We start from the raw sequence: 20,984 nt of genomic DNA, 5'->3' as shown, positions 1-20,984 counted from the left end.
CTTCCGCCAACAAATGAGTTCCTGAAAACAACTTTTAAACTAATCATATAACACACAAAAACTACACACATGCAATAAATACACTTTAATTATGACCAATCTAACTAGAGATGACTTAAATGGGCCACTTCAAAATTTTAAAGAACTACTTCTAGACTGCAACGGGTTGGGTCTAATTCCGTACCGGGTTGAGACCTTACATGGAAATTTGTCTTGGACCCGGCGAGGTTTAATCAATGATGTTATATTTTCGATCCTTGAAGATCGTTCAGCACGACATTATTGTTGTGCTTGTGGTATTTTTAGTTTCAACTTTTCGGCATTTTCTATATGGGTGGTTCCAATATTCCTACTTGAATAATGTTGAATCACCCTAAGGATATGTTGCCTGCTTTTTAAATTTGTCTTTTGACGTCTTATCTGTGATACGCAGGCTTCATAACCTCTGATCCCCTTTCAAAATTCCATTTTATTTAGTTCCGCCCATTGTTTTCTCGTTTAGGGCACACGCTTTTTATTACTTGGGGACCATACGCCGCTTTTCATGGAATGGCACGGAAGTGTCACATTGAAGGTTCCATGATTACCGCCGTATGAACACATCTGCGGATGTTTCTAAATTCAAAATTTTACTATTTCACGTTAAAATGTTGAATTCTGCTTAAGCCGGTGCTAGGGGGCGTGGACGGTAATTTGCACTTTCCAGTACCGTCCATGAACAGGCTCAATCAAACCGAGCCTGCAACATTTTCAATTTTGCCGTGTTGGGCTTTCTTTAGGGATTCTATATTTATCTATTTTCTTATCGCAAAGCAAATCCTTTCCGCGGAAACTAGTCATGTCAAATTTTAGAACATATTCTACATAGACTCACAATATTATAAACAAAGTTATCAAGAAAAGCGACCTTGAATAAACAACAGTATTTTATTTTACGAAGAAATTGAAGGTAATTTTCTAGTTTTTCTGTAATAATTTACTCAAAAATATGTTTGCCTTTCCTTCAATTTTAGGCAATCCGAGTGTGTTGTAAGTATTAATTAATTGCGGGAAGCGTGCACGTTTTCGGATATGTCACATTCGGATATCCAGCTGACAGGGAAACCTTCAGTTTAACATTGTTTATGATGGTCAAGCCCGTGGAATTTTGTTGTATAAATAATTCGTTTGAAGCTTTAGACTAATTTAAACGCTTGCACTCAATTACTCAATTAGCCAATCAGATTTTATTAAGCTTAGTGTGGTGGCCATTTGTTTATGAGCTGCAATCGCAACTACTCGGCCCTTTCCGTCAGTCTTCGGATAAGGACCTCGAACACAATAGTATGAATACACAGAACGGATGCGGTATTTCGGTCTAACCTACGCTAAGAAACTAAACATGTAAACAAATAGTAATTTAATGCTGGGAGTTGTTTACAAGTTTATTGTCAATATATGTAGTAAAAGTTCACCTAAAATAAGTGATATCATAGGTACAAAAGCAAACAATTCATTATTTATATATTTATTTTTATGGTTGTAGAAACCGAAAGTACAAAAAACCAACCTGTTGACATTTCGTCGGATTTGTTTAAAATTGAACATCAGTGGGCATATTTAAATTACAAATTGTTGTCAGACATATTTTCAAGCAAACGAGTACCGGAACAGGCATTAGATGTCAAATATATACATTTGTTTTACATTATCTCTGTTTCTGTTTACATCTGAAACCACGTGGTAGAACTACTTTCAATCCGTATTGTTTCCGAGGTTAATATTATAGATAATAGCCGAGGCAGTTCCGAATGTATGAGCTGTAGCCTATACATCTGTATAAGGAATTTAATTAAATGAAATGATTTTTCGGATGTGACAGTTTGATCATATATGCCATAACGTCCAGGACTGTCCCCGTAAATCATGTGTTTTTCCTGGAGGCGACACAGATGATTTATATCCCGGTGAAAATAAAAACAGAAATTTTTACTTTTTTTTATGTAAACTTATTGTCAAGTTATCAGCTATTCTAGAATGCTAAATTGCTAATAATGGAACGATTACACTTATACAGCATAGTAATATACAGTAAGTGGTGACACTAATCTTTTGATTGGTACATTGTTAATCTATGTGCCCCTTCCAAGTATCAATGCCTGAAGTTGCTACTAGTTTTATATGTCTGTTATATGTTAGTTTATAATATGTTTCATGTCTTTGTTATTGTTGGTAAATAGCTTATTAGCTAAAGTTTCTATATGTAAACCGACTTAAAATAAAGTTTCTTGTATCTTGTATCAATTATCGGCAATAATTTAGATCAATTAATGGTTTACCCCCTTTGGCTTCCTGAGGGAAGGTGTAAGAAAATGTAATCAACAACTGGCCAGCATAAATTGAACCTGCCTGCAAGCAATTATTAACTCTGTTTAGTGCTATTTAGTGAAAATTACCGTTGAATATGAGGTGATCAAATCTACAGGATTTGGCGAATGTTTTTACCAGATGACATGGCTAATTGACAAAGTGAGCATTTGTGATCACAATTCGCCCGGTGTCTGTCCATCCTTTAACTTTTATTTTAAACGACATTTCCTTATAAACCACTAAGCCGATTTCATCCAAACTTCACAGGAATGTTCAGTTGGTAGTCACCTCAAAGAATTTAATTCCATACAGAACTCTGGTTGCCATATGGCAACCGAAAGAAAAAACTGAAAAATCTTCTTTTAAAAAACCCAAAGAGCTAGAGCTTAGATATTTGACATGAAACATCTAGTGAATGTGTACCAAGTTTGTTCAATTAAAAGCCCGTGGCTCAAAACTGGCCCCGCCTGGGTAGAGTCATTGATTTTCCTAATATGTATATAGTAAAAACAAAAAAAATCTTCTGATATAATACCCAAACAGCTAGAGCTTAGATATTTAGCATGAATTGAAACATTTTCTAGTGGGTGTCAACCAAGTTTGTTCAAATAAAAGCCCTGGCGTTACAATTGCAGCGTTTTTTTTCTCTACTTTGGGAATGGTGCCGGTACCAGATTGATTGGGAAAATGCGTTATTTTGACTCAAATTGGGAATTTTTATTAAGCATCTTTTCAGCTACAAATAAGATTAGTCATAATGAATAAAGACAGCTAACAGCTTCCACTGTCCAGGTAGAACTATTTAGTGGTGATTTATTTAAACATGTTTGATTTTAAATGATTTAAGAGAAATCTCATGGCCTTGAACAGTCATTTTGGGAATTTTCACATTAGAAATTGGGAATTTTAATGTCTTTTTTCCATTGGGAACAGTACCTTTTTCGGGTAGTAGTTATATAAAGAAAAAAAACCACTGAATTGGGCTCAAAATTGGCCCCCGCCAAAGGGGGTTATTGATTTCCCTTTTTTATATACATTTCAGAACTCAAAAAAATTAAGTTCATTCATGTCTTTCACAGTAGCATAATTGAATGGCCATGGTTGTTCAGAATGTTGCTGGGGTTCTAATCGGTAGTGGACTTTTGTATTGATTATAATACTTTGATAATTGCTTGTTTATTTATGAATATGATTTAAATGAGACAAAGACAACCAATATTGTTAAATTAAAATATGACCTTGATCTAAGAATTACCTTGACCATCATGATCAAGTTATTTAATTTTGCTTAAATTCTAGTAATGTTTTTTTTTTTACTTATGGACAGATTGGTTCATTCTTTAATTTATTCTGTTTACAAATCCAATATGTTAACATTAGGTTGACCATAATTCCTTTATAAAATTTTGTTTTCTTTCCAGATAAAGAGAAGAGGTGACAATGCCGGGGTGGTTCTGGGACAGATACACGTTTGTTTCTCCAACAAGACTGAGCTTTATAGATTTCTATACACTGGGTAATTCGAGATGTGCAGACATGGAGATAGAGTGGCTTAAATGTGCCGATCGAGTTGGTTTGGCGAATTCTAAAGAGTTGTGCCCAAAAAGTTTTGATGATTATAAAGAATGTATATCTCGGCTAAAGAGCGTAAGTAACATTAGTACTTACCTACTCTGGTTGGTTTTAAGTCGCAACGATATTGTAAAGGTCATATATTGGTTTTCCAGGTCTTCCTCCACCAGTAAAGCTGGAATGTCTTCATATGACCTGTACTGTGTCAAAATGACAGAAAACCGTATCAAACAAACAAACTTTTTTGTCAGTAACATATCAGTTTTTCTTGAAAAAAAAGTAAAGTAGATAGGGAAGGGAATAGTGAAACTTCTAAGTCGATGCATTTCATAGATTGTACAAAATAGATGCATTTCATAGATTGTACAAAATAGATGCATTTCATAGATTGTACAAAATAGATGCATTTCATAGATTGTACAAAATAGATGCATTTCATAGATTGTACAAAATAGATGCATTTCATAGATTGTACAAAATAGATGCATTTCATAGATTGTACAAAATAGATGCATTTCATAGATTGTACAAAATAGATGCATTTCATAGATTGTACAAAATACTTAATAACTTGACACAGAAACATCATATTCCATAAGGTTTCTGACAAATACAGTCTACCAGTGATAATGGTCTAACAAATACTTAGAACTAGAAATGTGTCGTAATGCCATGAATGTCCCCGCATGCAACCAAAATTTCAAATGAATCCCGATTCATTGCTCAAACTATCAAAATATATACAAATCTGGAGGTGTGCATTTTTTAAAATTTCTTGGTTCTGTTTTGTTATTTTCAGGAAAATAGATTCCAGGCTATCAGAGAAGAGCTGGTTAGACAGAAAAGAAAACCTATCGATGTAGCTGATGATATGAAAGTTTAATTTCTTCCAAATCATTGGACATATTTTTTGTTTACATATTTAATGACACGTTTTGTGTAATTTGACCTAGAAATGAAAATTAACAACACAAAGTGACAAACTAAACAGAATGTTAGTGTATAATGTGCTGTAAGAAGACTAGGCATCATAAAGTTATGAAAGTTGGAAACAAAATATTTTTTTGTCTAGTTTTTCAAATAAAAGAAAGGCAAGACTCATTTTATAGTTTGAAATTGAAAAATGTTAAAATAAACTTTTAATTCAAACATTTCTGAAATGAATTTTGTTTAATCCCTGTATGCTTTCAATGTGTTGAATATAGTCGTCCTTCAACTTAATGCTATGTTAGATATGCAACAAATAGTAGTCAAAATATAGGACTTTATCCAAAATGTCAATTAAAGTTTGTTTAAAAGTTCTAAATTCAATCTTGAAAATTCGCAAAAGTTATGAAAATGTTATATAGAATATGATTTTATGCACAACATTCTGGAACAAATATGACCACTGTAAAAATTATATCTACCCCCACCCATATTGCTTTGGTGATAGCCTAGTGGTTAATGTGTCTGCAATCATGGGTGCGAGCCCTTATCTGGTCACAACTATGTTTCTTCATATGACACAAGTACTGGTTGGTTCCAGGACAAAAGTGCTTTAATATAAGTAACAGAAACTTGTTTCGCAATAGAGCTTCGATAAATATGTTTAAAACCAATTGCCAATCGCATGACAGGGGCGAGAGAAAAAAAAGCAATTCTGCAAGTCTGTGACCTTTGGTACATGGATGATTTTGACCCCAGTGCAGTAATTTGCACAAACTTGGTAAGGATCACTAGATTTTACTACAGGCATACTATTTTAATAAATATCAAACCTCTTGGAAATAACTTTTTTTTCAGATTTTGAATGTGTAAAATTATGATTATTGTGGCAGTGTCCGAACTGACCAAACTGAAGGGCTGTGTTTTTCACAAACATTTTAGATAAATCATGATGCCAAATATTAAAACTGCATACTTTTATTTTAACTACAAAATATATTTATTATGATACAGGGAGCAATCCTTCTCACCTGGGCATTGGCGTGTCAGTTTTTAGTTTTGCCTCCCTTATCCCTTTGGAGAATAGCTCAGAAACTTTAAAACACTTTACACTTTCAAAGTTTTAGTAGCACCCTGCATATTTCCTATATCCACTAAGGTATTGCCTTAAAAAATACTTGTTAGTGATTATCACATTCACTTCCAGGCAAGAGGATATAACTCTGTATCATGGAATTTGACAAAATTGTGCCCTTTTTTTCGACATAAAATTTCACTTAAGGCTTTTGTACCACTTAACATTTCCTATACCCTTTGGAATAATGGTTTGAAATCATTCCAACTTCAAGACAAGGGGATAAACTTTAAAAATTTTTGGACCTTTTTAAATTTGGGAAAAATGATATTTTTATCGGCTTATTTTTTTTCATCCCCCCTCATGACTTTTTTTCCTAGACCCTTTGAGATATTGCTTTGAAGTGATCATCATCCCACTTCAAGGCATAGAACATAAGTTCATTGGTTTTTTGGTCTAAAAAGAATTTCGGTAAAAGAAAAAAAAAAAAGAAAGTTATTCGTATATCCTCACCTATTTTCTATACCCTTTGAATATGACCATCATCCCCCACAATGGCAAATATTTAAAAATTAGTTCAGGCACAAGGAAGCTTTTAATGGAAAAAGTTTGTTTGTACCTACAGATTAGATGGGGAAAAACCCATATTTGCCGAGTTCCGGATAACATCTTTTGAATAAAGTTGCAATTTTCTGCTGACCTAACAAAATAATGTCCTCTAAATATCTGGTGTAATTTTGCTAGTCAAACTTGTGATGAAATTCAACTTGACATTCCAACGTCTTTACAAGTTAATCCAACGAGAGAAAAACAATTGTTACTGTTCTCTTACGCTGCTGAAGTAGTTGGCCTATGATGTACATGTAGGATTGTGTTTTCTTAGGAAAACATTAGCTTGAGTAAGAAATATAGAAATCTCAAGAACATTTAATCATTTATTCACAAAGAAAGAAATAAATTAAAAGAATTCACACTCAGTTTCACATACAAAAACACTTTGCAATATACATTTTAACAACAACAAAATACTTTGGCAATGACTTGCAAACAAAATTAACATTTCTTCCATCAACAGCTAGTTTAATCATTTAATCTAGCTCAATTACAGTATTTAACAAACATTTGCCCGACAATGATTTCTTTAGTTCTTCCATGTCAAACAGATGCTAATTAGATTCAATGACAACTGCAAACCTATGATGGATAAACATTATACGTTTGTACATACATGTACCATAACATATGATCACAAAGTTTTACTCATCCCACAATACATAAAAAAGGCTTTCTCAATGTTGCCAAGAATTTGCTCAGATTTGTATTTTAATACTGCAATGATAATTTGTGTAAGGTTTTTAAAGTCTCTGACTCACTATTTATTTAGATCATTTAGCACTTTCCAATTTCGTTAAGTAATACAAGAAAACCTACAAATTCCTGTAATGTTAACTTTCATGTTCTAATAGTATCTCTGTGGTTTTATTAAAATTTGAGCCGTGTCATGACAAAACCAACATAATGGGTTTGCGACCAGCATGGATCCAAACCAGCCTGCGCATCCGCACAGTCTGATCAGGATCCATGCTGTTCGCTTATAGTAGAGAAACTGATAGCGAACAGCATGGATCCTGGTCAGACTGCGTGGATGCGCAGGCTGGTCTGGATCCATGCTGGTCGCAAACACACTATGTTGGTTTTGTTGTGACGCGGCTCAATTATTTGTTGAATGTTTCCATCCCCCTACTCCCCTTTATTCCAATGCCGGATTTGAGCACACAATAAAATGGAGAAATTATTTTATTCAAGCATTCGTAACCAGTCAGCCACAAAAAAAGATCACTCGTACAAATATAAAAATTTCCACATAACAACCTTTTTGAGCCATATCTTGTTCAAACACTCAATTGTCAGGAAATACAATATCTTTAAGATCTGTTAAAGGTTTTTGAATTATTTAATTTTTCTTCATTTTCATTTCAAAATTTATTTTCACTATAGTTGTAAGTTTGGATGTTTACTGGGGGCTACTTTCAAAAGATGCGCCCCTTCGTGTCCATTTATTTGTTGCTCCATACGCTTGTACCACTTTTCTATACGGTGAAATTCCATAAGATCTTTGTGAGCGAGACATCCTTCAAATGAATGCAGAGCACCGTAAACTGACTGAAAAATAAAATAAAGTTTCTAACATAAATGAGTCATCTGGTCAAAATGTTGATTTAATACTACATGTATAATTTCTTTGTTGAGCAAACTGCACCATACAAATGTACATGCAAACTCTTTAAGCAGAAGATTCCAACTTTCTGCAGCCATATTTCCAAAGATTTTTCTTAAAATATTTTCACAAATTAAAGAAATCTCCCTCTTTTTGATGTAAGAACTTCCTTCTTTCTTTATTGCAAATTCTAAAATCTCCCTCTTTTTGAAGAAAAATCTCCCTCTTTATCATGGAAAAAAGTTCACATGTATGCTCTGTGCATGCCTACATATAAACCCTTTGCCTCTTGAATTTCCATTTTCACAACTGTCCATTATCAATTTTGTGGATATTAAGATGAAAACTTTAAGTTGTTCAGCCACAGTATAGAGTTGGTCAGACAGCACAGATGTTAACTGGTTATAGTGTTATTAATATTCAACTTAATGGCCATAAACTTCACCAACAAGGTTTACTGGACAGGTTTGCCTCTCCTTTAAAAATAGTAATCTATGGTATTCTTAAATTTAAAGTATGACAATTAAACAAATATGTCTGTCTGTCTAAAAAAATTGTACTAAGACAAACCTTGACCATTTCTCCAACAGCTGCTATATTTAGTTTCCACAGAATTTATTTAAGTTTGATTGCGTAGGAAGCTAAAAGCTTATAGACACACTTTCGAATCCAGTCCTGGAACTAACCAGTACTGAGCTGTCCGTGTAAAGCTGAAAGAAACAACAGCTTGCCCCTGACGGGGTTTGAACACACACAGTTATAGATCCTTAATATTCTGACGTGTTAACCTCTCAGCCATGCCACGGCACCATTTGCCTATTGTATTTGTTTCAGTTCGATATGATTGAAGACATAGTTTGATACTGGGATAAATAGGAATCATTTTGTACATTTCCATTCAATTTTTTCGTTTCAATATCTTTAAAACCAGTGAAGGTATCAAACTGAAACTTAATATACATGTATAAATGAATGGTTTAGAAGCGCTGTTTCCGTCTCTAAATGCCATTTCATTTTGTTCAGCACATCATTTAAGTTACATAAAATGGCATTAAAGTTTCACAATAATAGAATAATAGTTTGACGAGTACAATTTATGTATATTACCAAATTCTACATTTCAACATTTTCACATGTAAACAGTGAATTATGGTTAACTAATGCTGGTGGGACACAGACATTTGCATTTACCTCTACTCTCACTGGACAAACTCAATAAAACCAAGCCCGCAAAATTTTCAATTTCGACATTCCTTAAAGTTAAACCTATTTTAAGAAGAAATAAAGCCCAACACATCATGTTAACTTACAAGATCAGCAAGATTTGGTTTATCACCACCATAGAATTGTTTTTTCCCCACAGCTTTCATCCATTCATCACACGCATCATACAGAGATTCCCGTGGATTGTCTTTTATGTCATGTCTAAAAATAGAACATTCATATAATGTCATGTCTAAAAAAAGATAATTCATATAATGTCATGTCTAAAAATAGAACATTCATATAATTTCAAATAATATGTATCAACTTGTGTATCAACTGAGGAAGCTGAATAAAGCGAAACATGTTTTGATATTTAAATTTGTGTTGGTTTTTGATTCAATTGTCCTAAATAATAAAGTCAGAATACAAAGTGACAGACCGTAACAAAATTATATGAATAAACAAATTAAGACAAAATGCCAAAACAATTTAGAATATCTTACAAAAAGATTTTTTTTATGAGCCAGTCAAAAAATTTTCACTAATGTTTCTGTATGTTTTGGAATTATTTACAAACTTATTCTTCATGACAAATTAAGTGCCATAATTCTTTTATGAAGAGCAAAAAATTACCTTCTTTTTACCAATTTTCCGATGAAGTACATCACAAATGCCCCTACATAGACTATTCCCAGTCTTGTCCCGGTTGAGAAGTTTTTGTCCCACTCGCCCCATTCAGAGAAATGATGGAAAGCTTCTAGTGACTCTGGCAGAGTGCGATAAACGTTTGGTGAAATTGTGTGCATCAGAATATCGTCTGTCCACCTCCGCCATTTCCTTTCATCCCTTAAAAAGAGTGAGGAAAATATTTTTAAAAAAAATTTCACATCTCCATGAATGAATGGATAATTTTCACATCATAATTAACTTATAAAGTTCAAACAAAGAATTTTACTTTAAATTCTTCAATTATACATATACAGAGTGGAATTTTAACAGTTATAGTTTGGTTTAAACATATTTGTTTAAGCTTGATTGTGAAACAAGTTCTTGCAACTTATATTAATCACTTTTGGGTCCGCTTCCTGGAACCAACCTGTACTGTTGTCATTTGAAGAAACATGGTCTTGACCCGATTATGGCTCAAACCCATGATCTCTGGTATAAGAGACAGACACATTAACCACTAGGCCACCGCTTCTTTTATAACAGTTATAGACTTTAACTTTTTCTTTCATACTAGAATTATCCTGAAATATGACCCCTTTAACCTGCCGGACCCAAATGAGTCATTGCCACCAGCATAGAACCAGGCTAGCATGCATCCTTGCAGTCTGACCAGGTTCTATATTGTTGGCTAAATACAAATGCAACTTCAAATTTTCATCTTGATGTCTCAAAAATCTATAATGGTGAGATCCAAAAACAGATGTTGGACTTGAACATTTAACATATTTAACATGTTATGTATAAATCTCTAAAGTTATTCATTTTAGTCATCATAAGCCTGCAACAGAGTTTAGAAAATACAAACAACAACAAATCTGAATTAGAAGATTTGAATACCAATGATTTCATGTTTATTCATAACAAAGAATAACTTATTTAAAGCTGCATGCCTCCAGATAGCTAAAATATTTTAAAATTTACCTTCAGCAAAAGTACTTATAAAGTAAAAATATTCACAATTGAAAAATAATTTACATGTTTCATACAATTCATGACTGATTTTCTGTATTTATCCCCATAATATCTACTGTGTGGAGAAACAAAGTATTAAAGGATATTTTTCTATATCCTGACCTATTCATTGGTAATATTCTTAGTGTCATTTGCAATGTATAAATTACTTTCTTCGTTCACTTGACAATATTTTACTTTTTAAAACAAAATTTTCATTAAAATTAGCATGAATCTGGTGGCTATACTGCTTAAACTTAATGTATCTTATCTTCAAAATGACTTATAAACAAAAATCTGTATTGAATTTATCTAAGTAATTCAGTTTATCATTTATATAATATAATTATATGAAGTAAAGAAATACATTGCAATAAAGCATGTCAGAACAATCAGTGGAAAAAGCGTGTTATGACAGCAAACATACCCCTCCCCACTACCCAGATTCCAGTGAAATTGCAACGAATATGACCAAACCTTTGACAAACTGACCTAAAAATACAACAGTACCGATAAGTACTTGACCTACTAATATTTGCCCTCAATTACTTTCAATTAAAGTAATAAGTACTTGACCTATTTTCCCTCAATTAAAGTAATTTTTTTAGTTCATACGACCAACCTTTGAATACACAGGTTTAATTGAAATCTTAATTGATAGATCCCTATTCTGACCTTTTACTTGAATCACAATAGATTTAACCAAAACATTGGCATGTGCTCATTTGTTAACAAAAAGGTTGTGGTGAAATTCTTATTGTATCCACTAATCTGATAACCAGAATTAGACACGTCAGGGATCTGTGCATACTGTAATTATTATACAGTTTTCGATTCAAGGTGACAGTGACCTTTGACTTAATATTGACCCCAAAAATGATAAATGTCTTCTCCACAGTATCAGCAAGCTTGCTAAGCAACAACAGCTTTTATCAATGCAATCAGTGCAGGTTAAGATCATCTACTATTCTGTCAAAATTTATTTTAAAATTTTCCCTAAAAAGGATGAATGGTTTAGTCTACATTGAAAGATGGACAAGTCCATTTAAGATATTTACGGTAAAGTGAAAATGAAACCTAAGTTTTTTAATAGGAAACTATCCTCTTTAAATTGTTAGGGTGGGGCAAGGAGGAGGGCTCATATTATCAAGAACAAGCAGGTCATTAAAGCAAATGGTTTATTAAAGGAAAAATGCTAAAGCCACAATTTTGATAATGATTATTATCTTAGTTAATCTAGTTATATTACACCAAGATCACTCCAAGAAACTTCAGAAAGAAGCTCTGAATTTACAAATCAGTGTTATAAAAGTTTGATAACACAGTAATCTAAAAAGCTGCAGTGAAATGAAGCAAAGCTTAACAAACATAACTAGAACTGTGTCCAAAGGACACGGATGCCCCCACTGACAACATATATATGGTATATAGTGAAAAAATCAACAAAGGGCCATAAAACTGTAAAATTTGGTCGCAGTAAAAATTCCTTCCTTAACTTCCATCTACACATTAAGGTGGTTCATCCCTGGAAGTTTAAGCAAAATCTGCTATCCGGTTTAAGAGGAGATGCGTTCACAAGATTTCGGGACAGACGGGACAAGTGCAACGCTATATGCTCCCCACTTTGTAGGAGCATAAAAATGACCGCAGTATGAAAATAAAACTGCTTAAAAGAGTGCAATATAAATATACAACTGCAACTGCAATATAAATATACAAATATACAATAAATATACAAATGCAATACAAATATACAACTGCAATAAAAATATACAACTGCAATATAATAAACAACTATCAAAGCAAAGCAGAACATTCACTTATATCATCATGGATACAACCTTTCCCTTGCTATAGCTTCATCATCATTATTATTATTCTTGTCATTTCTGGAAATAAGTGAAGAGAAACTACCATAAATCAAGAAACTACCATAAAACGAGAAACTGCCATAATCAAATCTAAAGAAAATCATATAAATAAGGAATCACCCTGTTATTCTATCAGCCTTATACTCAAGTTCTTTTGTCAGATATGAACAAGTTTATATTGATTACCAAGTAACATAATTTCTATTAACAGTCTCAATGCTAGTATGCCTTGAAAATTCACCTTAATTGTACTTCTGTTTGTTAAATTTGATTTTACGTCACACCGACACCGTATAGGTCATTTGGCGATGTTCCAGCTTTACTGGTGGAGGAAGACCTCGGATGCCCTTCTGTGCATCATTTCAGGCATGGACAGGCACCTGAGTAGAACCACCAACGTTCCGTAAGCTAGCTCATATTTCTGTGTAGTCATAGTTTGAATGGTTAATGAAAAAGTCAGATAGGTTAAGTATAATTGTAATGTTTATTTGTGAAATTAATCTGACCCCCACCCCAACCACCCCCACACCAGGCACAAGCCAATGGTTATATTGCAAACAACCATATAAGCAGTTAAAAAAATTTATGAAGAATTTATAATACAGAAAAATGTCTTTTTGAGAGAAAATTAAAATTACTTTATAATTATACTGTGCTCCTCTTACTTCATGGTACTTAACGCTTTTAAACCAGAAAGAAAACAACAAATGGAACTTATGGTACAAAAATTGTCAAAAGCTATTACATATAGGTATTTTCTGCTGTATGGCACAAGGAAACAACAATATGTTCAGTCAAAGTCAATTTTAATGGATCAAACGTAGACCATATGTTGGCCATTATGAAAACAGTATGACATCATTTAAACCACAGTAATGGTGTTACATTTCAGTTTTTTCATGTTTCAGTTAAAATTTCTACATGTTATTTTGCTTGATTTTAAATATTAAAATTATCCTTACTTAGTAAATCAAAATTGATTTTTCAACAAGCAAGAACATTTAGAAAATTATGATTGTTTCAGACATACGCACAAATTTATTGGACTATTATTGCTTTTTGCAGAAATTTGTAAAATGTTGCTCTGTTTTACATAAAAACCGAAAGATTTAAATTATTTTGCACAAAAACTTTGTTGTATAGATGTATGAATAAAATATGTCAATTCTGACCAATTTTAACACTGGTCAAAATAAAAATATGTCATTACCATGAAATAAGTAATGATGCGGAATAAGTGATGTTGAGTATATATTGAGTGCATTATATCATTATCACTATTAAATATCCAATGAAATGCATTGTTACAAATATGTGCAGTGATATAAATTTAATATATAACAAAACATCAAAGCTTTGTAAATGTTTGTTAATAAGCTACATGTACATAATAGACATTATCTATTGCTGCTTGTATTGTTGGTAATAAGTTGATCACACTTATAATTTTAAGGTGAACATGGCAATGTCCAAGTCTAACAAGTTGACTGATTTTTTGTGCATCATTTGGGTCACCAGCATGTCAAGCAGGCACTTGAGTAGACCCACCAATATTTAGTATGATAGCTGGATGGTTTTCTCACATGAAAGAATCCAAGGTCCCTAATGGGACTTGTAAACACAGCCGTTAGGGGGAAGTGATTTAAAGTCAACTACCTTAACCACTTGACCAACGAGATCTAAAGTCTTCTGATGGATTTACTCACCTTCTCTGGGTTTCAGTGCGTGAATCTGCTATATTTTCACCATACATGATAAAATACTTGTTAGGGAAATCCCAGACAGTTTTCCTGCCCTCTTTCTCTTTGATTCCCGGGTAACATTGATGAAGTTTATACAGGGGTGTATTCTGGTCATACACGTAACTTGCGAGAACACTGACTATTGTAGAGGAGTCATTAAATTGCTGAAATGTACACAAATAATAAATTGTGAAAAGTTACACAAATATTATAGACTTTACACATACTTATTTGGCTTATTAAAAGAACTATGGAAAGACATTACTACATAAAACTAACACATCGTGTGACTTACTAGCCATCATGAATATCTTAACTGATAACCCAAAAGGAAAAAGCTACAGCCTACATGTATTAATTGGTAAAAGAAGAAAATATGATTTTTAGCTCCACTTTACAAAGAAAAAAGTGCATCTATTGTCAGTAAATGACATGGTCCTTTTGTCAACATTAGTTAACCTTTCCTTCATGTTCATTTTATCTTACACAATTTAGCTATTCACTTCAAATTTGGTATATAATTATGTTAATTGTCATGAAAGGATGCTATTTGAGAAGGGCAGATAATCCTAAAATTAATTTTTTGCTAAATTATTCCCCTTTTTCAACTTAGATTTTTTTGCACAGGTTAACCTCTTTAGAGGGGTTAGTTGCTCAGAAACTATCATAGTTACTAACTCACTTCAAACTTTTATTAAGCTATCTAACACTGAGAAAAATTGACCGGTCTGCCCATGGACAGGTTTTGTTAAAAATACCAGTAAGTTTCTATTGCAATGACATGATCATAAATATAAAATTGCACAAAATTAATTTGTACTTGAACATGCAAAATGCACCATTTTTGTGGCAATTGATATAAGTTTTCAATTCATATTAATCTTTATAAATCACATATTGAACTTTGTGCACAATGTCTAAATAAAAAGAGGAATTCAAATTTACTCACCAATGTAAAATCTTTATCGCCAATCTGTCCATCAACCACTAGAACAGGAACTTTCTTATATTCTGAGAACTTCATCTGGGACTTAGTAATTGAATTCACTTCAACCACATCGTAAGTAAATCCAAAATAATCTAGCGCGGCTCTTGCCTTACAGCAGTATGGACAGGACTGGAATTGGTACAAAGTGAACTTTTGATTCCCAATATCAACAACTCCTGGAACCTGAAATTACACACAATAGAAATTTATGAGGAGCGTTGTGTTTAAGGTGTCTACCTCTCAACCCAGGAATCATTGGTTCTAGCCCTATACTTAATCATGAACTCAAAAGTGATTAATATCACAATTAAGCTACAGTTTTTTTTTCTTTATACGGGGAAGCCAAAGGCCGGGACCACTTTGCGGTCCTGGGCTTTGACTTGCCCGGCTATAGAATACAAGTGTATATTTAAAAGAAAATCAAATAAAATACAGTTAAAGAATATATAGAATTCTATACCTATCAATGAAATTTTAATGTCAGTTCTAGTCGGGCGCCACCATTTTCAATGTTACTCGGTGATAATAGACGGGGTATTCTGATAACAAACAATCGCAACTTTTAGATTAATAACAATCGTTGAGTATTCCGAGTGAAAACAAAAGCAGTGCATAAAATACCGAATGACACCTTTAAAACGAAAAAATGAACTTTTTTTAACTGACTTCCCCGTTCATAGGCTTTGTCTAATTTCATATTAAATTTTAACTACTACCCTAAAAAGGCACTAATCCCAATAGAAATAGACATTAAAATTCCCAATTTCCAATGTTTAAATTCCCAAAATGTGTGTTCAAAATTCCCACCAGGCCAAGCGATTTCTATGAAATCATTTAAATCCAACATATTCATATAAATCACCACTCAATAGTTCTGCATGGATAGTGGAACCCGTTAGCTGTCTTTTTTTATGATGACTAATCTTATAATAATACATTTTTTCCCAAATCAGTCTGGTACCGGCACCATTCCCAAAGTAGAGAAAAGACAACACAGCAGCTAAAATAAATATGTTTATAGAAATAGAATTTTAGCTATTTACACAATAGTACATCCTCTAAAGATGTACCAGATCAAGTTTAGTCCATCTCATGATCTGCTGTCTCATAAAAAGAATAAGATGCTTATTTTTAAATTGTAGCTCTGATTGGCCACTGTTATGGGTGATTTTTTTTAATGCATATTTGCGCTTTATTTTTAAATTTGTATTGCAAACTATTCGTTGGCGGACATTTTAAAAATGATTTATGGTTCAACCGTTGTTGAGCAATTATAAACAAGCAATTATCATAGTATTGCAAGCAATCCATAAGTCCCCTACCGGTAAGAGCCCAAGCAACATTCTGAAGGGCCATTGGCCATTCACTTATGTTTCTATTTTAAGTAAATTTGTTGAAAAAGTTCTTTAAAAGTGATCACAGGAAACAGTTTTTATGTACAGACAGACAGACGGACTGAAGGACACTCTAAAGTTATTTTTTAAACATCCCTGTTTTCAAAATATAACATTTTTAAAAGCAAAATATTTAAAAAGGAGGTAACGATGTCATGATGTGAGTGTAACAAAGAACAATTAGTAATGAAGGTATGAATATTGAATGTTTATTTTGAATTTGAAGTAAATGAAAGTTAAAAGAACGAATAGGAAAAATTAAAAGTTTAAGGAGGAGATATCTCTGGAAATATGGATGCTAGATTTATAAACCTTGTCATATTATTATGATGTGGGAGTTTGAAGAAAATCCTATCATGATTGAAGAAGTTGGAGTAAAAATTACCAATTTCTCAAAAAAAAGCACTCTCACTGTCTACAACATACTAATTGTAAGATTTTTGCGAATTGGCTTTCTTAAATTTTCGCGTAGGTGTATCAGAATCAGTAACTTTCTTTTACTGCTAGGTTTGGGCATTTCGCCCTGTAGCCATGACCTGAGCGACATAACAATTTCTAATTGATGTTAACGGACTGAAATCATTCAAAACTATGATTAAGTTTTTAATCTGGTCGCTGATCATTAATGAAATTGATTATTTTTAATTGACTAACAGTTTTGTGATAGCCGTGAAAAACCCATTGCACATCGCCATTACTCGGGTTAAATATATATCAATTAGGGAAGATTTGCACGTGTTGAGATGATCGGGGAAAAAACAATCTATAATTATCGCCTAATCCCGTATTAAACTCGCAAAACTGTCACACAATTATACCCGTTTCGGGCCGATGCTCTCATTATTTACTGTTTACAGTAGGCGGTCTATCGCTTTGCATACAAGTAGAAGGGTAGTATAAAGCGACGCTCTGATTGGATAATGATAATTAGCAGTCGTCAAATGGGCGGATACAATCTCTGCTCTTTACATCGCCAAGTAATTACTCTTTGGGAATTAAGATTTTATCGGCGATGTTGACTTCTCTTTGATCAATTGGGAGAGCGAAATGAAAATATACACAGCGAAGTTTTCGCCTGAATCGCCCTTTCGGATGAGCCCTGTGTTGCTCTGACTAATACATGTATCTGAGGCTCGACAATGAGGGTATCAAAATTACCTCAATTGTCTACACTGCAGTACCATGTGTCCGGACATTTATGTACATGACGTGATTTAATTCAGATAAAAGCTTAGGTGTTTTGATTTTTAATTTTTAACATGATATACAATATTTCAGCAACAAATGCTGAAGTTTTGGAAATTCTATTGTTTACTCTACAAATGATTATAGCTGGTATATGACGTCAAGCATTGTTTTCTTGACCCCCAAATTTCAACGTCAACATTCTTGAAATGGCCATTAAAATATTACCATTTACGGTGGTTGAAATAAATTTAATTACTTATTTTTAGAAGAAAAATGCATTTATTGTTGATAAAAAAGTGACCGACAACCAATGAACAAAGAAAAAACTAAATTAAGCATTTTCAGGGCCGTCCGGGTTTGGTGGTTGTCCAGTTTTGGTGGTCCCCAACCAGTATAGATTTAACAAAATAAGAGAAGATTTCCCTGTGGCAAAAACAGCAGATTTTGTTTCATATCAATTAATGATAATCTTCTTACATAATCATTATTTGTAAAAAAAATTGACGCAAAATCCAGAAAATAACTTTCTTATGTTTATCTTACATGTCTTGATATTGGTCTTGGTTCAACATCTGCAAAACTTCTACGAGATCTAAAATAGCTGGTCGCGAAAACTGATGTTGCGGCTGTCATGCAAGCACCAATTTTCCAGTTTTTCTTCAAACTTGCAAAACGACAAGAATTGAATTTATTTGAAAAGTTTCTCGTTAGGATATTTTTACAACTGAATGCAGGTGATCGCGATTCATTGTTACTTTTTAACAGATTCTTGGCAAAACCGTTTTTTAATCCAATGGTAGTCCTTCGCAAGGGCGCAGCCATTTTTGTTATGTAAACGGCTGTACAGTACTAAATTTTAGATTTTTGTTAGGTTCTATGTACTAAATATAATTTGTTCTTTTTCAGACCAGTTTCATTTGACATTAATGGAAGACAGATAGGCCTCAATTCTATCCCTACTTTAGATGAATTGACTTCACTTTCTGTTACAAGAAACGGTCAACATAATGAGCGGAAACCAAACTAACATTCAAGAACCCTGTAACCTTGACCTTTGACCCCAAAATCAATAGGGGTCACTTACTAGTTATGACCAATCAGTATGTGAAATATGTAGACATTGTGATAATTAGCTTTCAAGATAATGAGTTGAAATCATACTACCATTCAAGGACCCTGTGACCTTGACCTGGTGACCCCATAATCAATAGGGGTTATCTACTAGCTATGACCAATAAATATGTGAAATATAAAGACTTTGTGATAAATAGTTATGAAGATAATGAGCAGAAAGCATTCATTTATGACCCCTGTGACCTTTGACCAGGTGACCCTAAAATCAATAGGGGTCATCTACTATAGTTATGACAAATCAATATGTGAAATATGCACTGCGGTATACCGTACCCCGGATATTGCTCGATATTATGAGGACTTTCATCCCATTTCGCGACTTTGAACGAGGAAAGAAGGTATGTTTAGTGACGATATTTAGTCATTTTGAATTGGTTAGATATAAATTTTGTAGAAATACAAATACTTCGATAATTTCTCTAGTTAATGAAACCCCAAAAATGTTGAGAAATAGATTTGAAATGTAATTAGGAGGTAAAATTCGTCTCTTTGCTCACGTGATAAATGAGCTCGGATCAGTCAAATTTGATGTTTTTGTGCATATACATCCTTAAAAGAAAAACTTGAATCGAGTGAAATGTGATAATGATGATAATGTTTATGTTGTAAATGTTCAATCAACAATAGAACCTCAGATGACAGTGCATTTTGAGAATAAATACACATGTCAGTGTACCGAGTATTGCTTTGGAGTTGCCCGCCGGTGTCACGAGTATTGCCTTTTAGTGTAACGAGTATTGGTTATCAATAAAGAGTAAATGAAAGTAGTAAACACAAAGTATTTACCACATTTAATTTTAAATATTTCTTACTGTGTATACTTATTTACACTATATGTACATAATATGCAGAATTCGGAGGTACTTTACTGGAAACATCTGCGAATAATCCAGATTTTCATTCCTGCTCGTGAAAAATCTCAGTTTTCTGTGGACGGCATAAGCCCTCGGGCCAATATTTTATGAAGTGCGTCGATATGTTTCCTAAGGCAAACTTGCCCTGTAAAAACCTATTATTAATGTCATCTAAATATGTTTTTTTTTATTCTTGTCCTTTTCAGAGATGGGTCTTCTTGATCAAAGTTTCTTGAGACATGTATTTAAAGTTTTTTTATCGTCAATTTTGATTGTTCTACCCTGCTTCCGACCCTGCACACACTTTATTTCATCCATAGTGTGATTTTCAATCAAATGGGAAATTAAATCTCTGTATTTGCCAGTAGGAAAAGAACAGTAATAACACTGAAAATGCATTGTTGAATCTGAAATATTTGAATAAATATCATATAAACAGTACATTATCAGAAAAATGAAATTGAATCAATAAACAGACGTGAAAATTAGACAAAAATATCGATTTTCCAAACTTATGTTTTGCAATACTCTGTACACTAAAGTTGGGCTATTTTGCAATACTCTGTACACTTAAAATCAATACTCGGTACACTTTCTTGTATCTTTTTTGGCCTGTATCTTTTTGTACTTTCACACTTTTTGCCTGAAATTTGGACAAGGCATACTTGGATTGAGAATAAAAAAATTGCTCGATTCAATTTTTTTTTATATTGGTAATATAATAATTTCTAACGATTCTACAGTATCGCGGTCAGTATTTTCTAGTGAGCAGCGGATCGTTTAGGG

General features: G+C 33.1%; 2 protein-coding genes across 3 annotated transcripts; one reads left to right on the top strand and one right to left on the bottom strand.

Annotated features, from left to right (window-relative positions):
- The first annotated feature begins 803 nt into the window (after positions 1–803).
- LOC132728836 (NADH dehydrogenase [ubiquinone] iron-sulfur protein 5-like) lies at positions 804–4,883 on the top strand. Its single transcript, XM_060714517.1, has 3 exons — positions 804–949; positions 3,771–3,996; positions 4,721–4,883. Exons 2-3 carry the CDS (start codon positions 3,790–3,792, stop codon positions 4,802–4,804), a joined length of 291 nt encoding a protein of 96 aa, XP_060570500.1. The 5' UTR covers positions 804–949; positions 3,771–3,789; the 3' UTR covers positions 4,805–4,883.
- A 3,019-nt stretch (positions 4,884–7,902) lies between these two features.
- On the bottom strand, positions 7,903–19,062 carry LOC132728829 (prostaglandin E synthase 2-like). Of its 2 annotated transcripts, XM_060714501.1 has the most exons (7): positions 18,754–19,062; positions 15,590–15,811; positions 14,605–14,804; positions 12,869–12,916; positions 9,981–10,193; positions 9,452–9,566; positions 7,903–8,086 (listed from the first exon to the last, which is right to left on the bottom strand). In XM_060714501.1, the coding sequence occupies exons 1-7, from the start codon at positions 19,030–19,032 to the stop codon at positions 7,916–7,918; spliced, it is 1,248 nt and encodes a 415-aa protein (XP_060570484.1). In that variant the 5' UTR covers positions 19,033–19,062; the 3' UTR covers positions 7,903–7,915. The 2 variants fall into 2 exon arrangements, with proteins under 2 accessions (XP_060570484.1, XP_060570485.1); XM_060714502.1 differs by lacking the exon at positions 12,869–12,916.
- Between the last annotated feature and the right edge of the window lie 1,922 nt (positions 19,063–20,984).

Source organism: Ruditapes philippinarum, unplaced genomic scaffold, assembly GCF_026571515.1.
Source record: "Ruditapes philippinarum isolate M1 unplaced genomic scaffold, ASM2657151v2 ctg898_1_1_1_1, whole genome shotgun sequence".
Classification (NCBI taxonomy): Eukaryota; Metazoa; Mollusca; class Bivalvia; order Venerida; family Veneridae; genus Ruditapes; species Ruditapes philippinarum.
This window is presented reverse-complemented; position numbering and strand designations above follow the sequence as displayed.